A 22,527-nucleotide genomic window follows, 5' to 3' on the forward strand; every position below is an offset into this window, starting at 1 on the left:
CAGCCGTGAGACTAGTTAAGTAATTTCTGTACTCAGAACACCAAATAAATCTCTTGGTTCAGTAGGATATTTTCTCTGGTTCTGAAGTATTTTGAGGAGATTACTGGAGTGACAAGCACAGAGCAGGAAAAAGAACTCCATTTTACAGCATTATAGCCGTCTGTCCTCTTGCACTCAGATATGGCATTTTCTTTAATGACATTAAAAGAGGTATGACAGATTCTTCTCAAGCCTGTCATCAGATCCTTTTGAAACAAATGCATGACGTGTTAGGTGACTTTTAATCTATTCACCAAATTTTTCTTCACTATCACAGTGAGTTTGGTGCCATCACCAAGGCAATCCCATGGAAGAAGAGAGTGAAAGAAAAAGCAGCTCCCAGGCTGTGTCACTTCTCACCTGGCTGGAGTGCTGTCTCCTTCTCTACCACCTTTGAATTATGCCGCTATTTTGGCTCAAAATCAGCTCCTGGCAAGGGCAGGCCTCCAAAGCCTGCAGCCGTGCTCCACTTGTTGGTTCACAGTGTAAGTACTCAGTGAGTCTCTTCTGTTCCCATAACAGATAAGTTATTTCTACAGGGATTGTCAGCGAATGATCTTTAATGTGCATCCCTTATGGCACTGAAAGTTGTGTAGTAAGACATTATTTCAAGAGAAAACCAAATTTATAAACAACACGTCAGGCTCTTGCAATGGATAAGAAACAAAACCTTTATTCCTAAATCGAGGAGATGAGTGTTCAGCCTCTGAGCATTAAGAAGGTGCTAGTTTAAAGATATGATGTAATAAAATATGATCCATTATGATATGGAAGTACAGGGAAAGTTCACCAGTGATTACCATGAAGTGAACCACAGGACGACAATAGACAATTACAAAAAAATTATATTCTCAAGTTCATAGAAGCATAGATACTTTGCTATGGAAAGGTCGAGAACTTGTTGCATTCCTGCCGGGGTGATGACAAGGGCTCTTCATTTATTCTCTAGATAACTTGACACCAGTCTGATTGAAAACAAAATGGAATAAAACAATAAGAACACAAAAGTAATCATGATAGCAACAACAAACACCAAAGGACAGAAACAAACACAGGAATTGGCTGGATGACCTTGCCCAAAGAGTTACCATCAGTGGTTGAATGTTCAAGTGGTAACCAGTAACAAATTGTTTCCCTCAAAGGTCTGTAGTGGGGCCAGAAGCATTTTGTCAACTCTCATCCGTGTGTCATTGATACTGGGATCAAGTGCACCCTCAGCACGTTCACGGATGCCAGCAAGCTGTGCGGCCATTGCTGTGTTTGAGGGAAGGGATGCCATGAGAGGGGCCTGGACAGACTTTGGGAGTGGGCCCATGTGAACCCCCACCAATCCCACCTGCACCTCTGTGTCCAGCTCTGGGGCCCAGCACAGGAAACTCATGGATGTGTGAGAGCAAGTCCAGGGGAGACCCACAAAAAACAGTCACAGGGCCTCAGGGTGTGAAGAGAGGCTTAGAGAATGACCCATCTTCACCCTGGAGAAGAGAAGCCTCTGGAGAGGCCGGCCTGAGGCCTTTCAATATGTGGCACTGGGGGGCTTTCTTAGAAAAACAGAGATGTTTTACCAAGGCTTGCAATGACAGGACAAAGAGCCCTGGTTCTAAACTGATACAGGGTAGCCTCAGATTAAGGGAAGAATTTTGTTCTGGTGAGGATGGTGAGACATTTTTCCCCGGTTTCCCAGAGAGGCTGAGATGTCCCACCCCTGGAAGTGTTTCAGGCCGGGTTGCATGGGGCTTTGAGCAACCTGCTGTAGTGAAAGGTGTCCCTGCCCATTTCAGTGTGGGGATGGAAATAAATAGTCTTTAAATGCTTTTTCTAACCTAAATCATTGGTGATTCTACTCTTGTGATCCAGAACACAACAAATCTATGCCTTCAGGTATATCCTTGCAAAAGGACCAAAAAATATATTTGAGATTGTCTTCATCCTTGCCCTCCACTCTACCAGCTCACTGTTCAAATACATCTCCCTGTTCTGCTTTTAAACAGACAACTGCTGGGGCTTCCACTGCTCTCACTGGGTGTATCTTTCAGGCACAGGAAAAACTTAGTAATAAAAAGCATTTACTAGCAGTTGGTTCAATTTATCCCATTTATTCAGACTGATCCCACTGTTCTTTGTAAACCTTTGTAAAGGTTTGATCAGATTTATCCTCTGCATCACCACCAAAAAAAAAAAAACCAAAAAAAACCCCAAAACAGCTTATTCTTTTCACTGCACGTGTAAGCCACTCTACAATGGTTAAACAAATGCATGCTATATCTGATATGTCCTTTATTTACTTTCTGGGCAATTTGTCCTTAATTCTCATCAATTTCCTGGGTTTAAAGAGGATTTCAGTGAGAAGGAATTTCTCTGCTAGATAGCATTGTTTTTATTTGGGTTCTGGAAAAACAGTAATAGAAAACCCATCACCTGTGATTTTTCAAGCCAGACTGCACAAAGCCTGGCAGAACAGCCACACCTCTGAGAACAGGTTTAGGCTGCATCTACTGATCCTTGACTAGTGAGGAAGCCCAGCCTTCCATGGGCACTCTGACTTACCTTGGCTGTCCACACCAGACCACTCACCAAAACTGCATAGACCAAGGCTTTGCCACAGAGGATGAGGTACGTGAGCTTCAGAGAATTTCCATACCGCATGTATGATTCTGCAAGTCAAACATCATTTGTGTATTCAATTATCATCATCATCACCACGAGATGCTGCTTCTAATGGAGCTTTCATCAAATGAGAACCCTTGAAATCTTTAGCTAAGTGACATAAAGGAACTGCAGCCAAATGAGTGGCTCTGTTGACACCAGAGAACCAGGGATGGGACAGAACATAGACTCAAAGAACTGAAAGAGAAAGCAAGTCTAGGAAAGACAGAGGTTGGCTTTATGCTGAATGTGCTGAGAAAGTACTGACTTGCCACACCGACTGAAAAACGGGGCTGTTCATCCGAGCCCCCTGTTAGGACTGCAAAACAGGCTGAATCACAAGATCCAAATCTTTTATTTTGTCTCATTATTATCAGCAGCCTAATGAGTGCTGCTGATGTATCAGGAAAGATTTACAAAGCCTAGCATTACATGGCTTCTAGAAGTTTTATTCTTGTAGATTTTTCACTCCTAAGGGTTTGCCAGAGTATTGAGATACCAGCTCTGTCTTGGTGCAGCCTGAAGATTCCTGAAGCGTTAGAGAAGTTGTTGAAAAACAGGATTGTGCCAATATGTATACAAAGAGGAAAGAAATGTAATTTTTAATATGGGTATCCTCCAAACATGACAGCAGTGTAGAGGGGGATGTGACTTGTCATGAGAAATGCTCTAAGTTGGATACTAAGAACTATTCAGAATATCATATCCTGATTCTTGATGTCTGAATCACTTGGATAAGGATAGAGCATTTCTTTCATAGCTGAGTAAGAATATTCCCAATGGAAGTTCCTATCTAGGACTGGAGGAGGTGATAAAGAGTAAATTAGAGTCTACAGGAAGGTTTCATGATTTCTGTAATTTTCAAAATGGAATTATATGGATGAGCTAAAGCCCAAAGCAGAGCTACATAAAACATGCACCAACAATCCCCCAAAAAACTTTTCGTCCTTTTTTTTTGTTTGTTTGTTTTGTATTTAATATCAGATGCAAATCACCTAGATGAGAAAGTAGAAGCTATTCATACAGCAGGTATCTCCCAGACGTTGTACTGAGTGTCAGTAAAGCTGGAATTAAAATACACGCTGATAATTGCCTGAGAGAAGAGGCAAAATTCCCTTTATGTGAGAAGCCACACGTACCTTCTGTGAGTGCACAGCCTGAAAGACAAAAATGAATTGAAAGTCATGTTTCTCTTCAAAGCAAGCAGAATACAGATTTCAGAAGTTTCAGTTTACAAAACACTGGCCAATTTATATTACTACACTAGGTGTTTTATGATACTGTACAATCTACTCTACTACAGAGATTTCTCAGTGGAAAGCCTGAAGTAACTCTAGATGCTTAATGGTAATGCAAATACTGAATCCAGGGAGGAGACATATGCTAATACCTACATATTTAGGTGTGTGTTTGCACCAGAAGAACACCCTGAAGGGAAGCTATGTGTAGATGTGGTTCATATCATAAGACATGCTCTTTTGATTTGTGATTTCTGTCTTGTACAACATGGTGAGAGACTTTTTTACTCACCAGCATCACCATAGATAAATTTCTTCACTGATTGCGTTGTTCCATTCTGAAAAAAATTGGCAATACACTCGAAGCGATTCAGAGGGTTGAACCACTCCCAGGCTGGCATCCTCAGTCGGCTGGTCAGTGAGTAGGTGCTGCCATTCCGTGTGGAGGACTCGTCTGTCCCCACCCCTTCAGTCCTTTGCGCACCATTCACCCTCCAGACCAGAGTCAGGTGGTCAGGGTAGAAACCAGAGGCCAGGCACACCAGCGTGGCCTTGCTCTTCTGCTGGATCTCCTGCTTTGATGGGAAAAAGATGGCCACAGCTGGAGGTATGATTTCATCATTCTTGCCTGAAACACAAAGCAACATGGTCCAGAGCCTCCATCACTCTCTTCAATCAGAACCCCCTGGAAATGGTCCTGAGTTTTGCCGTGTTACTCCTGAAATACCCGGCCTTTAAACAGATGCCTACTGGACAGTTGGTGTCCATTGGATATGAGGCACCAGGAAGGTGGAAGGATTTGTTTCCACTTGTTACTCAGAAACAAAAAGGTCGGGCTACAGAAAATGCACGAGCACATGAATTTCTTCCATTGCCTCTGTCAGAAGAATAGAAAGCTGCCAAGAAGATGAGCAATCAGATGGGCAGAAAAGTCCCCAGTTTTGCTGCCTGGTCTGTGTTTGTAATATTGTTTTAATAGATAGGGGAGTTTCTCTGGAAGGCACAAACATCTTCAGCAAACTGAGTTAGATTCCTGGAGACGGAGTTGAGACATGGTGCTCATTGCAGCCTTCCCAATTATACTGTCATGGGACACCCTACTTGGCCCCCATCTAAGAGATGAACTGGAAGGAGGGAGCTGATCCTTCCCACTGTCTGAAGTGAAAAACACTTGAGGCAGGTAACATGAATCTGCCAGGAACAGGTTTCTGCCTTGGGTCTTAACCAATCAATATTTAAGAACATTACACATGTCTTTATGGCATTTAATTTTTAGGTTATTTTATGCATGAGAAGCTCTGATCCTAGCCTTCCCAAAATGATGCAAGATTCTATGCAGTCGCAAATCTAAGATTGTTCCCTGTCTAACATGTGTAATACCTGCTTGTAAGTCTAATGAGAACAGACTTCAGTCAAAAGGGTGTACAAGGCAGCCATGAGAAGTTACTCAGAAGCCAAGCAGTGACTCTCAAAGCCAGGGGCTTTTCCATATACTGTATCAGAGAGTCTTTTTTACGCATCTAGCATGAGAAAGCCATGAGGTCTGTAGAATGCTGCTGGAAAAAGAAATGCAGAGAAAATTATGGAGCCAAAGAGAAAATGATTACTCTGTGTTGTTTTTTTTGTATGAAAGCAGTATGAATTGTCGATGTTCTTCCTGATGACTCTCTCCTTTGCAGAGGAAGAGAGGTAGCAGAATCGGCACAAATTAATATCTTGCAGAGATTTTGTCCCCTAAGCCCTTGTGTTTGCATTCAAATGATGCCTTAATTATGACCACCAAGGCTTGCTCTGCAAAGATCCCTGGGCTGCTTCTGTATGAGCTTATACAGCCTTTAGATGACCTGGATATTAAACAGAGATAGCTCCCTAGAGGGTTTAGCACTGTTCTGCTTTCCTTTTAGTGGGTGTGTAGAGAGGTTGAGTGCTTCTACTTCTCCCTTCTAGCACTTGGCTTTATGAATTTTTTCCTATTCTAAAAATATTTCGGACAAATTCTTCAGCTCATAGCCTTAACTCCTAATGAATGAAGAGATGGAAACAGATAGGAAGGCAAAAGAAAAAGGAGAGACTGAATAGACTAAAGAAAGAAACAAACAAACTACAAAAAAGAGGAAGGTAGGTGAAAAATAGAGAGACACAGAAAGAAAGAAAACTATTGAAACTACTGGAAAGACAAAGAAAACCAGAAACTTAGCCTGCTTGAAATGGGATGAAGAGATTGGTAAAAGCAGGAGCTAGAAAAAAATGTCTGAACAGCAGCCCATTGTGTTCTGGTCTTCTACACTGCTCATTGTAGACACTGACACAAAGCTCAATCACTTTCATGCATAAACTCATGCATTCCCGGTGACACAGGCTGCACCCACCTGGGAGAAGAAGTACCACACTTCCTCCATTCCCATGGTGGCAAGGTCAGTTTCATCATTTCTTGTTATCTTTCACTCCTACTCTCTTTTTAAAATCATCTGTGTTTATGCTACATATCATTAACTCAAGGAAAATTTTCAAGTGTCCTTCACACTGAGTCCTTGGGTTAACAACAGCTCCTTACCTATAACTTTGAGCACAGTGCCGACTCCAAAGTGTAGCTGCTGGTTCGCACAGCTGTACAAAGTCAGGCTGTAACCCCAAGTGTCACTATGCTCTACCTGCCAGACACATAGTTCCTTAAAATGGTACTTTTTAAAGGAGCATGCTCCAGTGAGTATTTCTACAGTTTGCTGTCAGATGGGGCAGTAGCAACTGGAAAAATTACTTTGGCCCATGATTCCAACATGATAGAGGTGATTTTAAATCCTTTGCTGGGATAGGAAAAAACAGAGAAAGAAAATGGGGAAAAAGAAAAAGAACAGAAGAAAAATGTAAGCTGAGAGAAAAACAATACAGTTGGTGCTGCGCAGTAGAAGTTGTGAGAAAGATTGTTAATAGAAGCCAGCATCCCAGAGCAGTTTTAGACAACCTGCCAACCATCTATGGAGAGGCAAGCAAAGGGACAGCAAGATTACTCTTTTCCTCTGTGATTCAGCACACAGGAGAATCCAGACTCTGCCTTCAAAATGTTGCTTTGGATCATTACACAGATGAAGTGCAAAAACCTGCAGACCAGAGAAACATTTTCCATTTCCAACCTCTATAGTATTTTCTTGGAGAATGGATGAAAATAAAATTATTTATTCCCTTCTCCCTTCATGAAGTTCCCAGAAATGAAAGACAAAGGCTGCAGAGAAAAGGAGGTCAACATCTGTGCCTGTAAATCCTACACTTCCATAATGGCATATCTCATTTTAATAAGGAACCAATAAAGCATTAATCCTATTCTCATGGCTGCAGGAAAAATTATCATTAGTAAGCTTTTAATTAAGAATGTTCTTGTCCGCTAAACAAGTATCACATAGATCACAGAGATCTGACTTCTTACTTACCTATGACCGTAAGTTTTGTCCCACTGCCAAAGAACAGCCTGTTATTATTCACACCGTTTTGCAGCTGCAGAAAAACCTCTCCTCAACTCTCAGACCTCTGAGCCAAGCCTGTGGACTAACTCTCCCCTCATGTGGTACCAGCAAAAGAAGGAACATTTACAGACCTGAGTGCATTTATCTCAGGTCTCCTAGAAAACAGGTCTGTAAGGGAGCACCACCAAATCTGTGTCTAAACAGCTGAGATCAACATTGGAACTACCCTGTCCAGAGTCCTTTTGCTTCAGGCCCAATCAGTTGTTGGACCTTCCAGCATTTCTTTAGAGGATATTTATCGATTTATCTAGGTGTCATATTAGAATATTAGAAAATATTTCCCATATGCCAACATTCCCTGAGAGCTCCTTCCCTTTGAAATGAATCATATATTATTCCTTCTGTGGTTTTCAGTGGCTGTTAAGCATCTAGTCTGAAATAGTAAGACCATTGTCCTTTGTGATCTTTGTATCACCATCCTACAGAGCTTGTTCATTGGGAAGAAACTGGCTGTGCTGTGGGGAGCTACTTTGTATAACAACAAGCACTTAAACATCTGCAGAGAGATTTTAGTATTGCTTATTATAAAGCTGAGCATTTATTTTTGCCTTCTGTTTTATAAATTATAAATGCTACCACAGTTGTTTTTCCTGGTTACCTGACATAACACATTCTTTAATTTACCCTGGAAAGATCCCAGGGTACTTTGAGTTTGTATCATCTTGATTTTGTTTTCTAGCCCCCTTCAAAGTGTAACTGTAAGTCAGATCTTTCCAGACAGACAGCTTTTCACTGACTTGTCCTTAATCATCTCTAGCCCCAGCGGAACCAGCTTTATAGAAGTTAGCTATACCTTTGGGGAATTTTTGCATATCTTGATTTATTGGGACTACTTTTTTTCCATGTCATGCACACATTATTTATCCCATTCCTTATCCTAATTCTTTCTGTGGACAGCTTTTTCTTTACTGAAAATGCACTCATTCAGTTCTCCAAGATGAAAAGCGTGTCCCTACCTAGACTACTAACTTAGTCTATTCTCTGAAGTAGACAGGGTTACTAGCACACCAGGAGAATACAAGTTTAATAATGAATGGAAGGTTAATGATGAAATTCTTTAAAGAGAAGACATGGCATTTGAAGTGAATTAAAAGAGGAAAAAAAAAAGTTCTTACCAATTACTGTAAGTTTTGTGCCAGTGCCAAAAAGCATATCAGCACCATACACAGTGCCAAAGTGATGTATCATAAGCTAAGAGAAGGGATGCACTGCAGCTGGCTTACTCTAAGCACAAGCTTTAGAAACCATTGTTGTTTTGGGAATCCCAAACAAAACTCATTGCCTGTCTGAGGTGGTTCACCTTTGGCAGAGAACTAAAACAAATCCCCTGTTTTTCTTTCCATGGCAGGCCAGCTGTCTTGAATAGTCTTTCAGGATCCCATTCAATTTTCTGATAGGTTAATATAATCCACACAAGCAGAGCCCAGAAGAATCTGTTGACCAGTCCCAGACAAACCCTTCATATCCATTAGGAAGAACTGCGGGGAGACACTGGGGAGAAAGGACTAGAGGCAACCTTTGTTCTCACAGGCATGAGGCAGTCAGCAAATATGGCAGGGTTATTTAAGACAAAACTCCAACACATTTTATGTAGTGTCTCTGAGAGATAGCTGCTGCATGTCAGAATTCTTTTTCTAACACTTGTATCACACTAAAAAAACCCATTTTGTCATCTATTGCAAACATTGTTGCATCAGGGAAAAAAAAAAAAAAAATCCAGCTTTGCATGGTTGATAGGCTTTAGGTGCATCTGCAGTCAAGTTTGGGTTGCTGAAAATTAATTTCAATATCTCAGAATTTCCTAGCTTGCTTCCCAGAGAGGGCAGGCTCAGTTCTCAGATGATGAAAGTAAGTCCCAGCATACAAGGCCTGTTAGGAGAAACGAAGGCAGTGAACGCCTGCTCTGCTGCAGAATTCTCTGCAGCTGCTTTAAGACGCTCTGCCACAAGGCTCATGCACCTATGGGTTTTTGTAAAGGCTTTCTGGGGAATGTATCATCGTGGCCCCCCTGTCCCCACAATGATACAACTTGGTACAAAAACAATCCCACTCACAACTCCACCCCCTGTTTTTGCCAACCAGGAAGCATTGTCATGAGCACCTGTGCCGGTTTGGTCTGTGATAGAGCTAATTTCCTGCACAGAGGCTACTGTGGGGTTGTGCTTTGGGCTTGTTCTGCAAATACTGTTGACAAGATATGAATGGTTTTGTTGTTCCTATGCAGTGCTTACACAGCATTGAAGGTGCTTTTCTGCTTCTCATACCACCACGTGGGCAAGGAGGCTGGCGGTGCATGGGAACTTGGAGGAGGGACAGCAGGAGCAGCTGATCCCAGCTGATCCAAGGGATTTTCCATATCCTATGGCATCACGCTCAGTATGTGAAAGGCGCAAGAAGGGGGAAGAAGAAGGAAGAGAGATATATTTGGGGTGATAGTGTTTTTCTTCCCCAGTCACCATTATGTGTGTGGGGGCCCTGCCATCCTGGGAATGGCTGAACACCTGCCTGCCCATGGGAAGTGGTGAATGAATTCCTTGTTTTACTTTGCTTGTGTGCACAGTTTTGGCTTTACCTCTTAAACTGTCTTTACCTCAAGCCACAAGTTTTTCACTTGTGCTTTTCCGATTCTCTCCCCAGTCCTGCTGGTGAGAGGGAGCAAGCGGCTGTGTGGGGCTTGATCCTGGCTGGGGTGAAACCATGGCAGAACCACAGCCCACATCCTTCCTTTGCCATTGCTGTTTCTGTGTGATAGTCCAATTAGCTCTCAGTGTATGCATTATCCCTCAATTTATAATCTCAAGATTTTTTTCTAATACTCAAAAAAGTAACACTTTTTTTCTTTTATTGGTTGGCTTTAAATGCAGTAATTTTTCACTTGGTAGTGTCATGGCAGTGTTCATGATGTTTTTCTTCTACTCTTTCTCTCTTCTGCCCCCAGGATGACAAACAAACTTCAAGCTCACAGTTTGCAATATTTGGTTTGCAAGAAGAGTAACTTGCTCACTACCGGCTTGTGTTTGTCCTTGTAGCTTGGTGTTGCTTGAGAGCGTCCTGCCAGGGCTTGTGACTCTGCCTATGAAAAGCCTTCATCTAGGAGTAAGAGCAAACCTTCATTTTGCATGCAGTCTGAAGGGACAGGAACTGATGGGGACAGGTAACAGGCAACAGGCAACATTTATCTCCCTCCCTTCCAAATAAGTGGCGCAGTCTTTTCCCAAAAATTGTCAACGCATAGTTACCAACGTAACCAAGTACCTTCCAGTAAACATGCTTTTCATATTGCAGTTTAATGGCTTCATTTGAGTCTGGCTTGATATGAAAAAAAGACTGTAAAGCACAGGACAAAATCCTTCAAAACAAGGTCATTCTACTAGGAAAATCATTAAGTATTTTCTGTTGCTTTCAGATATCCCAGGTCTTCTTCATACAAATGTACATTGTCATCTCTCTACCTAAGTCTGCCTTATTCCTACATCGATACAGGAAATATTTCTACATAAAATGTATGACTCCATTCTTCATTTAGTCCTGTGCGAGCTTCCACTGAATTAACAATTGTTTAACTTGTGTCATGAGAGGCAAAGTGGATGAAAAATCTCCAGAAGGACTCTCCATATTTACTAATCCCTTGGGTTTATAGTTCATGGTACACAGAAGAGGTCCCAACAAACACAGTTTTACAGAAACACACCCTGGTTCCCTTTGCCTCTTCTTCACCACAGATTAGATTCTCTTCCCTGTCTCTCAATAGTGTCCTTTTCTCCTAGCTCTGTATTGTGCGGTTTTTTAATTGTTGGTTTGCTTTTCTTGGTCTTTATTTTCTTGTTTTCTTGCTATTCCTAAATTCCCTTTTTACTCTTTTCTTTGAAAGTTCAACACAACTTAATCATTCTTCATTGATTGTCTTAGGCAGTACTTCCCCAGAATTCCTCCCTCCGCTTTTTGTCCAAAACTCTCCCCTTCATTCTCACTAACTGGTTCTCTTGAAAACTATAAGAGACACGGTGTAGTTGTAGAGAAGTGGATAAATACCATACTGAAAATACCACTTTGTCCAAAGTGGTCTCCTGTATGGCTAGAATGAGGGATAACAAATGTGTGCAGAGCAGAATTCTGCTTATCTCCTTGGACAAAAGTAAGCATCAGCCCCATCACAAACATCTGCTGTCCAAAACACCCTTGAAAAAGAGCTTGATGGACAAAAACTTTCCTTTGAACATGCTTCAATCCAAGAGGGAAAAAAAGAAAGAGATATTATATGAGCCCAGATATGTATCTGTCTCTCTTTTCAAGTGCCCTCTTTGCACAATCACCTGTATAATAGCGGGAGGGTGTGGAAATGAGAATTACATGACTTGCAGCAAGCTTGGAAAAGAACAGGATTGGATTGCTATGCTTGGTCTCAATTTCCAGCCACTGAGAGATATGAATTCAGTGTGGGAACATTCTTCTTACTCCGGAAAATTAAAGGAAGTCTCTGTCATTTGCCAAATTCTTTTCTTACATTGAACCCCTGTGTTGTGTTTCTCCTTCACACCGTAGCTTGCCTGCTCCAAAACTCCTATGCCCAAGTTTGTCCTCGGTTCACTTTGACCAAGTTCAGCAATGACCACTCTGAAAGTCTGTGCGTGTGAGGACAGGATTGATCTGGGGGTTTTTCTGACAGCCCTGATAAATGCAGCCATTTTCACCAAATGTCCTAATAAATTATACCCATCTTAATGTGTCTCAGACTGAGCTAGAATTATTTTTTAATATCCCATTCTGCTGTGCTCCAGTCTATTCTAACTTCATCAAGTATGAATAATGAGGCATCTTGGGAAAAGAACCCATCACCAGAATCAAAAGCTATCTCCCTCTGTTTGTCTTTGTCACACTCCCTGAAATGTGCCCCTGTGTACAACCTTCTCACGATTCCCACTTGCCGAGAACTGTTCCTTTTGTTTGTTCTCCAAAGAGGAATGGGATACCTTCCCCTAGACCAGGTTGCTCACATCTAGTGAATGTAAGACCCTTTGGAGCACTTTTGTCAAAATTATTTTTCAGGAAACCGTTCTCTGTTTTGTTTGAAGCAGCCGTGAGACTAGTTAAGTAATTTCTGTACTCAGAACACCAAATAAATCTCTTGGTTCAGTAGGATATTTTCTCTGGTTCTGAAGTATTTTGAGGAGATTACTGGAGTGACAAGCACAGAGCAGGAAAAAGAACTCCATTTTACAGCATTATAGCCGCCTGTCCTCTTGCACTCAGATATGGCATTTTCTTTAATGACATTAAAAGAGGTATGACAGATTCTTCTCAAGCCTGTCATCAGATCCTTTTGAAACAAATGCATGACGTGTTAGGTGACTTTTAATCTATTCACCAAATTTTTCTTCACTATCACAGTGAGTTCGGTGCCATCACCAAGGCAATCCCATGGAAGAAGAGAGTGAAAGAAAAAGCAGCTCCCATGCCTCTCCCCAGACCGTGTCACTTCTCACCTGGCTGGAGTGCTGTCTCCTTCTCTACCACCTTTGAATTATGCCGCTATTTTGGCCCAAAATCAGCTCCTGGCAAGGGCAGGCCTCCAAAGCCTGCAGCCGTGCTCCACTTGTTGGTTCACAGTGTAAGTACTCAGTGAGTCTCTTCGGTTCCCATAACAGATAAGTTATTTCTACAGGGATTGTCAGCAAATGATCTTTAATGTGCATCCCTTAGGGCACTGAAAGTTGTGTAGTAAGACATTATTTCAAGAGAAAACCAAATTTATAAACAACACGTCAGGCTCTTGCAATGGATAAGAAACAAAACCTTTATTCCTAAATCGAGGAGATGAGTGCTCAGCCTCTGAGCATTAAGAAGGTGCTCGTTTAAAGATATGGTGTAATAAAATATGATCCATTATGATATGGAAGTACAGGGAAAGTTCACCAGGGATTACCATGAAGTGAACAACAGGACAGCAATAGACAATTACAAAAAAATTATATTCTCAAGTTCACAGAAGCATAGATACTTTGCTATGGAAAGGTCGAGAACTTGTTGCATTCCTGCCGAGGTGATGACAAGGGCTCTTCATTTATTCTCTAGATAACTTGACACCAGTCTGATTGAAAACAAAATGGAATAATACAATAAGAACACAAAAGTAAGCATGATAGCAACAACAAACACCAAAGGACAGAAACAAACACAGGAGTTGGCTGGATGACCTTGCCCAAAGAGTTACCATCAGCGGTTGAATGTTCAAGTGGTAACCAGTAACAAATTGTTTCCCTCAAAGGTCTGTAGTGGGGCCAGAAGCATTTTGTCAACTCTCATCCGTGTGTCATTGATACTGGGATCAAGTGCACCCTCAGCACGTTCACGGATGCCAGCAAGCTGTGCGGCCATTGCTGTGTTTGAGGGAAGGGATGCCATGAGAGGGGCCTGGACAGACTTTGGGAGTGGGCCCATGTGAACCCCCACCAATCCCACCTGCACCTCTGCGTCCAGCTCTGGGGCCCAGCACAGGAAACTCATGGATGTGTGAGAGCAAGTCCAGGGGAGACCCACAAAAAACAGTCACAGGGCCTCAGGGTGTGAAGAGAGGCTTAGAGAATGACCCATCTTCACCCTGGAGAAGAGAAGCCTCTGGAGAGGCCTGAGGCCTTTCAATATGTGGCACTGGGGGGCTTTCTTAGAAAAACAGAGATGTTTTACCAAGGCTTGCAATGACAGGACAAAGAGCCCTGGTTCTAAACTGATATAGGGTAGCCTCAGATTAAGGGAAGAATTTTGTTCTGGTGAGGATGGTGAGACATTTTTCCCCGGTTTCCCAGAGAGGCTGAGATGTCCCACCCCTGGAAGTGTTTCAGGCCGGGTTGCATGGGGCTTTGAGCAACCTGCTGTAGTGAAAGGTGTCCCTGCCCATTTCAGTGTGGGGATGGAAATAAATAGTCTTTAAATGCTTTTTCTAACCTAAATCATTGGTGATTCTACTCTTGTGATCCAGAAAACAACAAATCTATGCCTTCAGGTATATCCTTGCAAAAGGACCAAAAAATAGAATTGAGATTGTCTTCATCCTTGCCCTCCACTCTACCAGCTCACTGTTCAAATACATCTCCCTGTTCTGCTTTTAAACAGACAACTGCTGGGGCTTCCACTGCTCTCACTGGGTGTATCTTTCAGGCACAGGAAAAACTTACTAATAAAAAGCATTTACTAGCAGTTGGTTCAGTTTATCCCATTTATTCAGACTGATCCCACTGTTCTTTGTAAACCTTTGTAAAGGTTTGATCAGATTTATCCTCTGCATCACCACCAAAAAAAAAAAAAAAAAAAAAAAAAACAAAAAAAAAACCAAAAAAACACCAAAACAGCTTATTCTTTTCACTGCATGTGTAAGGCACTCTACAATGGTTAAACAAATGCATGCTATATCTGATATGTCCTTTATTTACTTTCTGGGCAATTTGTGCTTAATTCTCATCAATTTCCTGGGTTTAAAGAGGATTTCAGTGAGAAGGAATTTCTCTGCTAGATAGCATTGTTTTTATTTGGGTTCTGTAAAAACAGTAATAGAAAACCCATCACCTGTGATTTTTCAAGCCAGACTGCACAAAGCCTGGGAGAACATCCACACCTCTGAGAACAGGTTTAGGCTGCATCTACTGATCCTTGACTAGTGAGGAAGCCCAGCCTTCCATGGGCACTCTGACTTACCTTGGCTGTCCACACCAGACCACTCACCAAAACTGCATAGACCAAGGCTTTGCCACAGAGGATGAGGTACGTGAGCTTCAGAGAATTTCCATACCGCATGTATGACTCTGCAAGTCAAACATCATTTGTGTATTCAATTATCATCATCATCACCACGAGATGCTGCTTCTAATGGAGCTTTCCTCAAATGAGAACCCTTGAAATCTTTAGCTAAGTGACATAAAGGAACTGCAGCCAAATGAGTGGCTCTGTTGACACCAGAGAACCAGGGATGGGACAGAACATAGACTCAAAGAACTGAAAGAGAAAGCAAGTCTAGGAAAGACAGAGGTTGGCTTTATGCTGAATGTGCTGAGAAAGTACTGACTTGCCACACTGACTGAAAAACGGGGCTGTTCATCCGAGCCCCCTGTTAGGACTGCAAAACAGGCTGAATCACAAGATCCAAATCTTTTATTTTGTCTCATTATTATCAGCAGCCTAATGAGTGCTGCTGATGTATCAGGAAAGATTTACAAAGCCTAGCATTACATGGCTTCTAGAAGTTTTATTCTTGTAGATTTTTCACTCCTAAGGGGTTGCCAGAGTATTGAGATACCAGCTCTGTCTTGGTGCAGCCTGAAGATTCCTGAAGCTTTAAAGAAGTTGTTGAAAAACAGGATTGTGCCAATATGTATACAAAGAGGAAAGAAATGTAATTTTTAATATGGATGTCCTCCAAACATGCCAGCAGTGTAGAGGGGGATGTGACTTGTCATGAGAAATGCTCTAAGTTGGATACTAAGAAATATTCAGAATATCATATCCTGATTCTTGATGTCTGAATCACTTGGATAAGTATAGAGCATTTCTTTCATAGCTGAGTAAGAATATTCCCAATGGAAGTTCCTTTCTAGGACTGGAGGAGGTGATAAAGAGTAAATTACAGTCTACAGGAAGGTTTCATGATTTCTGTAATTTTCAAAATGGAATAATATGGATGAGCTAAAGCCCAAAGCAGAGCTACATAAAATATGCACCAACAATCCCAAAAAAACTTTTCGTCCTTTTTTTTTTTGTTTGTTTGTTGTTTTGTATTTAATATCACATGCAAATCACCTAGATGAGAAAGTAGAAGCTATTCATACAGCAGGTATCTCCCAGACGTTGTACTGAGTGTCAGTAAAGCTGGAATTAAAATACACGCTGATAATTGCCTGAGAGAAGAGGCAAAATTCCCTTTATGTGAGAAGCCACACGTACCTTCTGTGAGTGCACAGCCTGAAAGACAAAAATGAATTGAAGGTCATGTTTCTTTTCAAAGCAAGCAGGATACAGATTTCAGAAGTTTCAGTTTACAAAACACTGGCCAATTTATATTACTACACTAGGTGTTTTATGATACTGTACAATCTACTCTACTACAGAGATTTCTCAGTGGAAAGCCTGAAGTAACTCTAGACGCTTAATGGTAATGCAAATACTGAATCCAGGGAGGAGACATATGCTAATACCTACATATTTAGGTGTGTGTTTGCACCAGAAGAACACCCTGAAGGGAAGCTATGTATAGATGTGGTTCATATCATAAGACATGCTCTTTTGATTTGTGATTTCTGTCTTGTACAACATGGTGAGAGACTTTTTTACTCACCAGCATCACCATAGATAAATTTCTTCACTGATTGCGTTGTTCCATTCTGAAAAAAATTGGCAATACACTCGAAGCGATTCAGAGGGTTGAACCACTCCCAGGCTGGCATCCTCAGTCGGCTGGTCAGTGAGTAGGTGCTGCCATTCCGTGTGGAGGACTCGTCTGTCCCCACCCCTTCAGTCCTTTGCGCACCATTCACCCTCCAGACCAGAGTCAGGTGGTCAGGGTAGAAACCAGAGGCCAGGCACACCAGCGTGGCCTTGCTCTTCTGCTGGATCTCCTGCTTTGATGGGAAAAAGATGGCCACAGCTGGAGGTATGATTTCATCATTCTTGCCTGAAACACAAAGCAACATGGTCCAGAGCCTCCATCACTCTCTTCAATCAGAACCCCCTGGAAATGGTCCTGAGTTTTGCCGTGTTACTCCTGAAATACCCGGCCTTTAAACAGATGCCTACTGGACAGTTGGTGTCCATTGGATATGAGGCACCAGGAAAGTGGAAGGATTTGTTTCCACTTGTTACTCAGAAACAAAAAGGTCGCGCTACAGAAAATGCACGAGCACATAAAGTTCTGCCATTGCCTCTGTCAGAAGAATAGAAAGCTGCCAAGAAGATGAGCAATCAGATGGGCAGAAAAGTCCCCAGTTTTGCTGTCTGGTCTGTGTTTGTAATATTGTTTTCATAGATAGGGGAGTTTCTCTGGAAGGCACAAACATCTTCAGCAAACTGAGTTAGATTCCTGGAGACGGAGTTGAGACATGGTGCTCATTGCAGCCTTCCAAATTACACTGTCATGGGACACCCTACTTGGCCCCCATCTAAGAGATGAACTGGAAGGAGGGAGCTTGATCCTTCCCACTGTCTGAAGTGAAAATCACTTGAGGCAGGTAACATGAATCTGCCAGGAACAGGTTTCTGCCTTGGGTCTTAACTAATCATTATTTAAGAACATTACACATGTCTTTATGGCATTTAATTTTTAGGTTTATTTATGTATGAGAAGCTCTGATCCTAGCCTTCCCAAAATGATGCAAGATTCTATGCAGTCACAAATCTAAGATTGTTCCCTGTCTAACGTGTAATACCTGCTTGTAAGTCTAATGAGAACAGACTTCAGTCAAAAGGGTGTACAAGGCAGCCATGAGAAGTTACTCAGAAGCCAAGCAGTGACTCTCAAAGCCAGGGGCTTTTCCATATACTGTATCAGAGAGTCTTTTTTATACATCTAGCATGAGAAAGCCATGAGGTCTGTAGAATGCTGCTGGAAAAAGAAATGCAGAGAAAATTATGGAGCCAAAGAGAAAATAATTACTCTGAGTTGGTTTTTTTTGTATGAAAGCAGTATGGATTGTCGACGTTCTTTCTGATGACTCTCTCCTTTGCAGAGGAAGAGAGGTAGCAGAATCGGCACAAATTAATATCTTGCAGAGATTTTGTCCCCTAAGCCCTCGTGTTTGCATTCAAATGATGCCTTAATTGTGACCACCAAGGCTTGCTCTGCAAAGATCCCTGGGCTGCTTCTGTATGAGCTTATACAGCCTTTAGATGACCTGGATATTAAACAGAGATAGCTCCCTAGAGGGTTTAGCACTGTTCTGCTTTCCTTTTAGTGGGTGTGTAGAGAGGTTGAGTGCTTCTACTTCTCCCTTCTAGCACTTGGCTTTATGAATTTTTTCCTATTCTAAAAATATTTCGGACAAATTCTTCAGCTCATAGCCTAAACTCCTAATGAATGAAGAAATGGAAACAGATAGGAGGACACAAAAGAAAATATTAAAACCCTAAAAAGAATACTGCATTTAAAAAAAAACAAAAACAAAAACAAAAAACAACAAACAAACAAACAAAGAAACAAACAAAAACCCCCAAACAAACAGGAATGCAAGTAGAAAGGGTGGCAGCAAGAATGACAAAACTACTGCATAGAAAAAGAAAATGAGCATGTTAGAAATGGAATAAGGAGCCTGGTAAAAGCAAGAACTGGAAGAAATGTCTGATCAGCGCCCACTGTGTCTGGTCTTCTACACTGGTCATTTTCATACCCAGCCTTTATAATATTTCCTTGGAGAATGGGAGGAAAGAAAATTATTTATTCCCTTCTCCCTTCATGAAGTTCCCAGAAATGAAGGACAAAGGCTGCAGACACAGGGATCTCAAAATCTGTGACTGCAAATTCTACATTTTCATAATGGCATATCTCATTTTAATAAGCAACCAATAAAACATTAATCCTATTCTCGTGGTTGAATGAAAAATTATCATTAGTAAGCTTTTAATTAAGAATGTTCTTGTCCGCTACCCAGTATCACATAGATCACAGAGATCTGATTTCTTACTTACCTATGACCGTAAGTTTTGTCCCACTGCCAAAGAACAATTGCTCATTATTCACACCATTTTGCAGCTGCAGAAAAACCTCTCCTCTGCTCCCAGACCTCTGAGCCAAGCCTGTGGACTAACCCTCCCCTCATGTGATACCAGCAAAAAAAGAAATACAAAGTACTCAGGTCCTCTAACAAAACAAGTCTGTAAGGGAACACCACCAAATGTGTGTGTCTAAACTGCTGAGATCAACATCAGAAATACCCTGTCCAGGTAGGCTGTCAGGCTTAGGTGAATCAGTCGTTGGAGCTTCCACCATTTCTTTAGAGTATATTTATTGATTTATCTAGGTGTCATATTAGAATATTAGAAAATATTTCCCATATGCAGACTTAATAATTTCTTATTCTCAGCTAAATAGCCACATTTCCTTTTCATTTTTTTAACATTTTAATTATTTCTCACTTGTAAAATAAATGCCTTTTTTTTACTTGCAAAATAATTTTTACTATATAGCACAGTTTCCTGGTCCACTCTGCCCTTTGTAGAAATTCCTAAACATATCCCCTCGCCTTGGAAGGTTTTCCTTGGAAGGAAGTCTCTGCTTTTATTCTCTGTACTGCCTTGGTGATGATTATTCAAGTTCACTGCATAAATTACTGTGGTCAATGAGGGCTGAGTGTATTCATTTTCATCAGCTCAGATAAACTTTGGATTTCAAAAAATGTGCTGATCACTGATTTTTTTTTTTTTTTTTTTTTTTCCTATGGAGATTAAATTTTACCGCTTGTTATCAATTTATTCTGTAGTGGCACAACATAGTACAAATATCTGAGGCATAAATTCTTCAAACTCCAGGAGCAGCACAAGGAGAAGAAGAGATCACCATCATTTATCAGCATCTGAGCAGCAGCCTTGTTTTCCCCAGATTTGGACAGTCCAAATCCATAAATGTGGCCCAGAAAAAAAACATTCCCTGAGAGCTCTTTCCCTTTGAAATGAATCATAAATTCTTCCTTCTGTGGTTTTCAGTGGCTGTTAAGCATCTAGTCTGAAATATTAAGATCACTGTCTCAATGAACTTTTTATCACCATCCTGATGAGCCTGTCCAGTGGAAAGAAACAGCTGTGCTGTGGAGAGCAACTTTCTATAACAATAAGGACTTTAAAAGCTGCATAGAAATATTAGTATTGCTTATTATAAAGTTGAGCATTTATTTTTCCCTTCTGTTTTATCAACCAAAAATGCTAGGACACTCATTTTTCCTGGTTATCTGAGATAACACATTCTTTAATTTACCCTGGAAAGATCCAGGTACTTTGAGCTTGTGTCATCTTGATTTTGTTTTCTAGCCCCCTTCAAAGTGTAACTGTAAGTCAGTTCTTTCCAGACAGATAGACAGCTTTTCACTGACTTGTCCTTAATCATCTCTAGCCCCAGCGGAACCAGCTTTATAGAGGTTAGCTATACTTTTGGGGAATTTTTGCATATCTTGATTCATTGGGACTACTTTTTTTTATGTCATGCACACATTATTCATCCCATTCCTTATCTTAATTCTTTCTGTGGACAGCTTTTTCTTTACTGAAAATGCACTCATTCAGTTCTCCAAGATGAAAGGTGTACCCTTACCTAGAGGACCCAACTTATTCTATTCTCTGAATAGGGTTACTAGCACACCAGGAGAATACAAGTTAAATAATGAATGGAAGGTTAATGATGAAATTCTCTAAAGAAAAGACATGGCATTTGAAGTGAATTAAAAGAGGAAAAAAAAAACAATTCTTACCCATTACTGTAAGTTTTGTACCACTGCCGAAAGACAGACCAGAGTTATACACAGTGCCAAAGTGATGTATCATAAGCTAAGAGAAGGGATGCACTGCAGTTGGCTTACTATAAGCAGATGCCTAAGAAATCATTTCTGCATTTGGAATTCCAAACATCACTCAATCTCTGCCTAAACGAGTTTTACAGAAAGCCAGCTTGAAATCAGTTGTATAATCTGTAGAATTAATAAAAGCATTTCCCAGATTTGTTAGATACTTTGTCTACTTTCACCCCAAGTTCTTTTTGTCACCTTTCTCCAGTCTCTGTGTTACGTCACTGATTTTATCTGCTATTCTCATTTTGCACATCTCGAAAACAAGCAGACACACCCAGAGGCTGTCACTGTCTAGGAGCAGAGCTTCTCTAAAATAGAAGTTCACCTTGTCAGTCTTGTATTCCAAGCATTTTGATGCTTTCATTTCTGTAACTTGTGGAGTTAATAATTGAATGATACTTGCTTTGTGGTTTTCATAGTCAAATGTAGATGGTTCACCTTTGGCAGAGAACTAAAACAAATCCCTTGTTTTTCTTTCCATGGCAGGCCAGCTGTCTTGAATAGTCTTTCAGGATCCCATTCAATTTTCTGATAGGTTAATATAATCCACACAAGCAGAGCCCAGAAGAATCTGTTGACCAGTCCCAGACAAACCCTTCATATCCATTAGGAAGAACTACAGGGAGACACTGGGGAGAAAGGACTAGAGGCAACCTTTGTTCTCACAGGCATGAGGCAGTCAGCAAATATGGCAGGGTTATTTAAGACAAAACTCCAACACATTTTATGTAGTGTCTCTGAGAGATAGCTGCTGCATGTCAGAATTCTTTTTCTAACACTTGTATCACACTAAAAAAACCCATTTTGTCATCTATTGCAAACATTGGTGCATCAGGGAAAAAAAAAAAATCCAGCTTTGCATGGTTGATAGGCTTTAGGTGCATCTGCAGTCAAGTTTAGGTTGCTGAAAATTAATTTCAATATCTCAGAATTTCCTAGCTTGCTTCCCAGAGAGGGCAGGCTCAGTTCTCAGATGATGAAAGTAAGTCCCAGCATACAAGGCCTGTTAGGAGAAACGAAGGCAGTGAACGCCTGCTCTGCTGCACAATTCTCTGCAGCTGCTTTAACACGCTCTGCCGCAAGGCTCATGCACCTATGGGTTTTTGTAAAGGCTTTCTGGGGAATGTATCATCGTGGCCCCCCTGTCCCCACAATGATACAACTTGGTACAAAAACAATCCCACTCACGACTCCACCCCCTGTTTTTGCCAACCAGGAAGCATTGCCATGAGCACCTGTGCCGGTTTGGTCTGTGATAGAGCTAATTTCCTGCACAGAGGCTACTGTGGGGTTGTGCTTTGGGCTTGTTCTGCAAATACTGTTGACAAGATACGAATGGTTTTGTTGTTCCTATGCAGTGCTTACACAGCATTGAAGGTGCTTTTCTGCTTCTCATACCACCACGTGGGCAAGGAGGCTGGCGGTGCATGGGAACTTGGAGGAGGGACAGCAGGAGCAGCTGATCCCAGCTGATCCCAGCTGATCCAAGGGATATTCCATATCCTATGGCATCATGCTCAGTATGTGAAAGGCGCAAGAAGGGGGAAGAAGAAG

The 22,527-nt window shown here is 41.4% G+C and overlaps 2 gene segments (V, D, J or C); both read right to left on the minus strand.

Moving 5' to 3' along the window:
* Positions 1-751: 751 nt before the first annotated feature.
* Positions 752-8,664, minus strand: LOC120748875 (T cell receptor beta chain MC.7.G5-like). The segment is given in 5 exon segments: positions 752-1,004; positions 2,587-2,693; positions 3,825-3,842; positions 4,216-4,551; positions 8,557-8,664. Coding segments are annotated over 5 exon segments (561 nt in total).
* Positions 8,665-13,310: 4,646 nt separating this feature from the next.
* The window catches only part of LOC120749495 (T cell receptor beta constant 2-like), a 41,605-nt gene continuing 32,388 nt past the window's right edge, over positions 13,311-22,527 (minus strand). Inside the window, 5 exon segments of the C gene segment in view lie at positions 13,311-13,529; positions 15,131-15,237; positions 16,373-16,390; positions 16,764-17,099; positions 20,878-20,935. Coding sequence covers positions 13,503-13,529; positions 15,131-15,237; positions 16,373-16,390; positions 16,764-17,099; positions 20,878-20,935 — 546 coding nt within the window.

This window comes from Hirundo rustica, chromosome 2 (assembly GCF_015227805.2).
Source record: "Hirundo rustica isolate bHirRus1 chromosome 2, bHirRus1.pri.v3, whole genome shotgun sequence".
In the NCBI taxonomy this organism is placed as follows: Eukaryota; Metazoa; Chordata; class Aves; order Passeriformes; family Hirundinidae; genus Hirundo; species Hirundo rustica.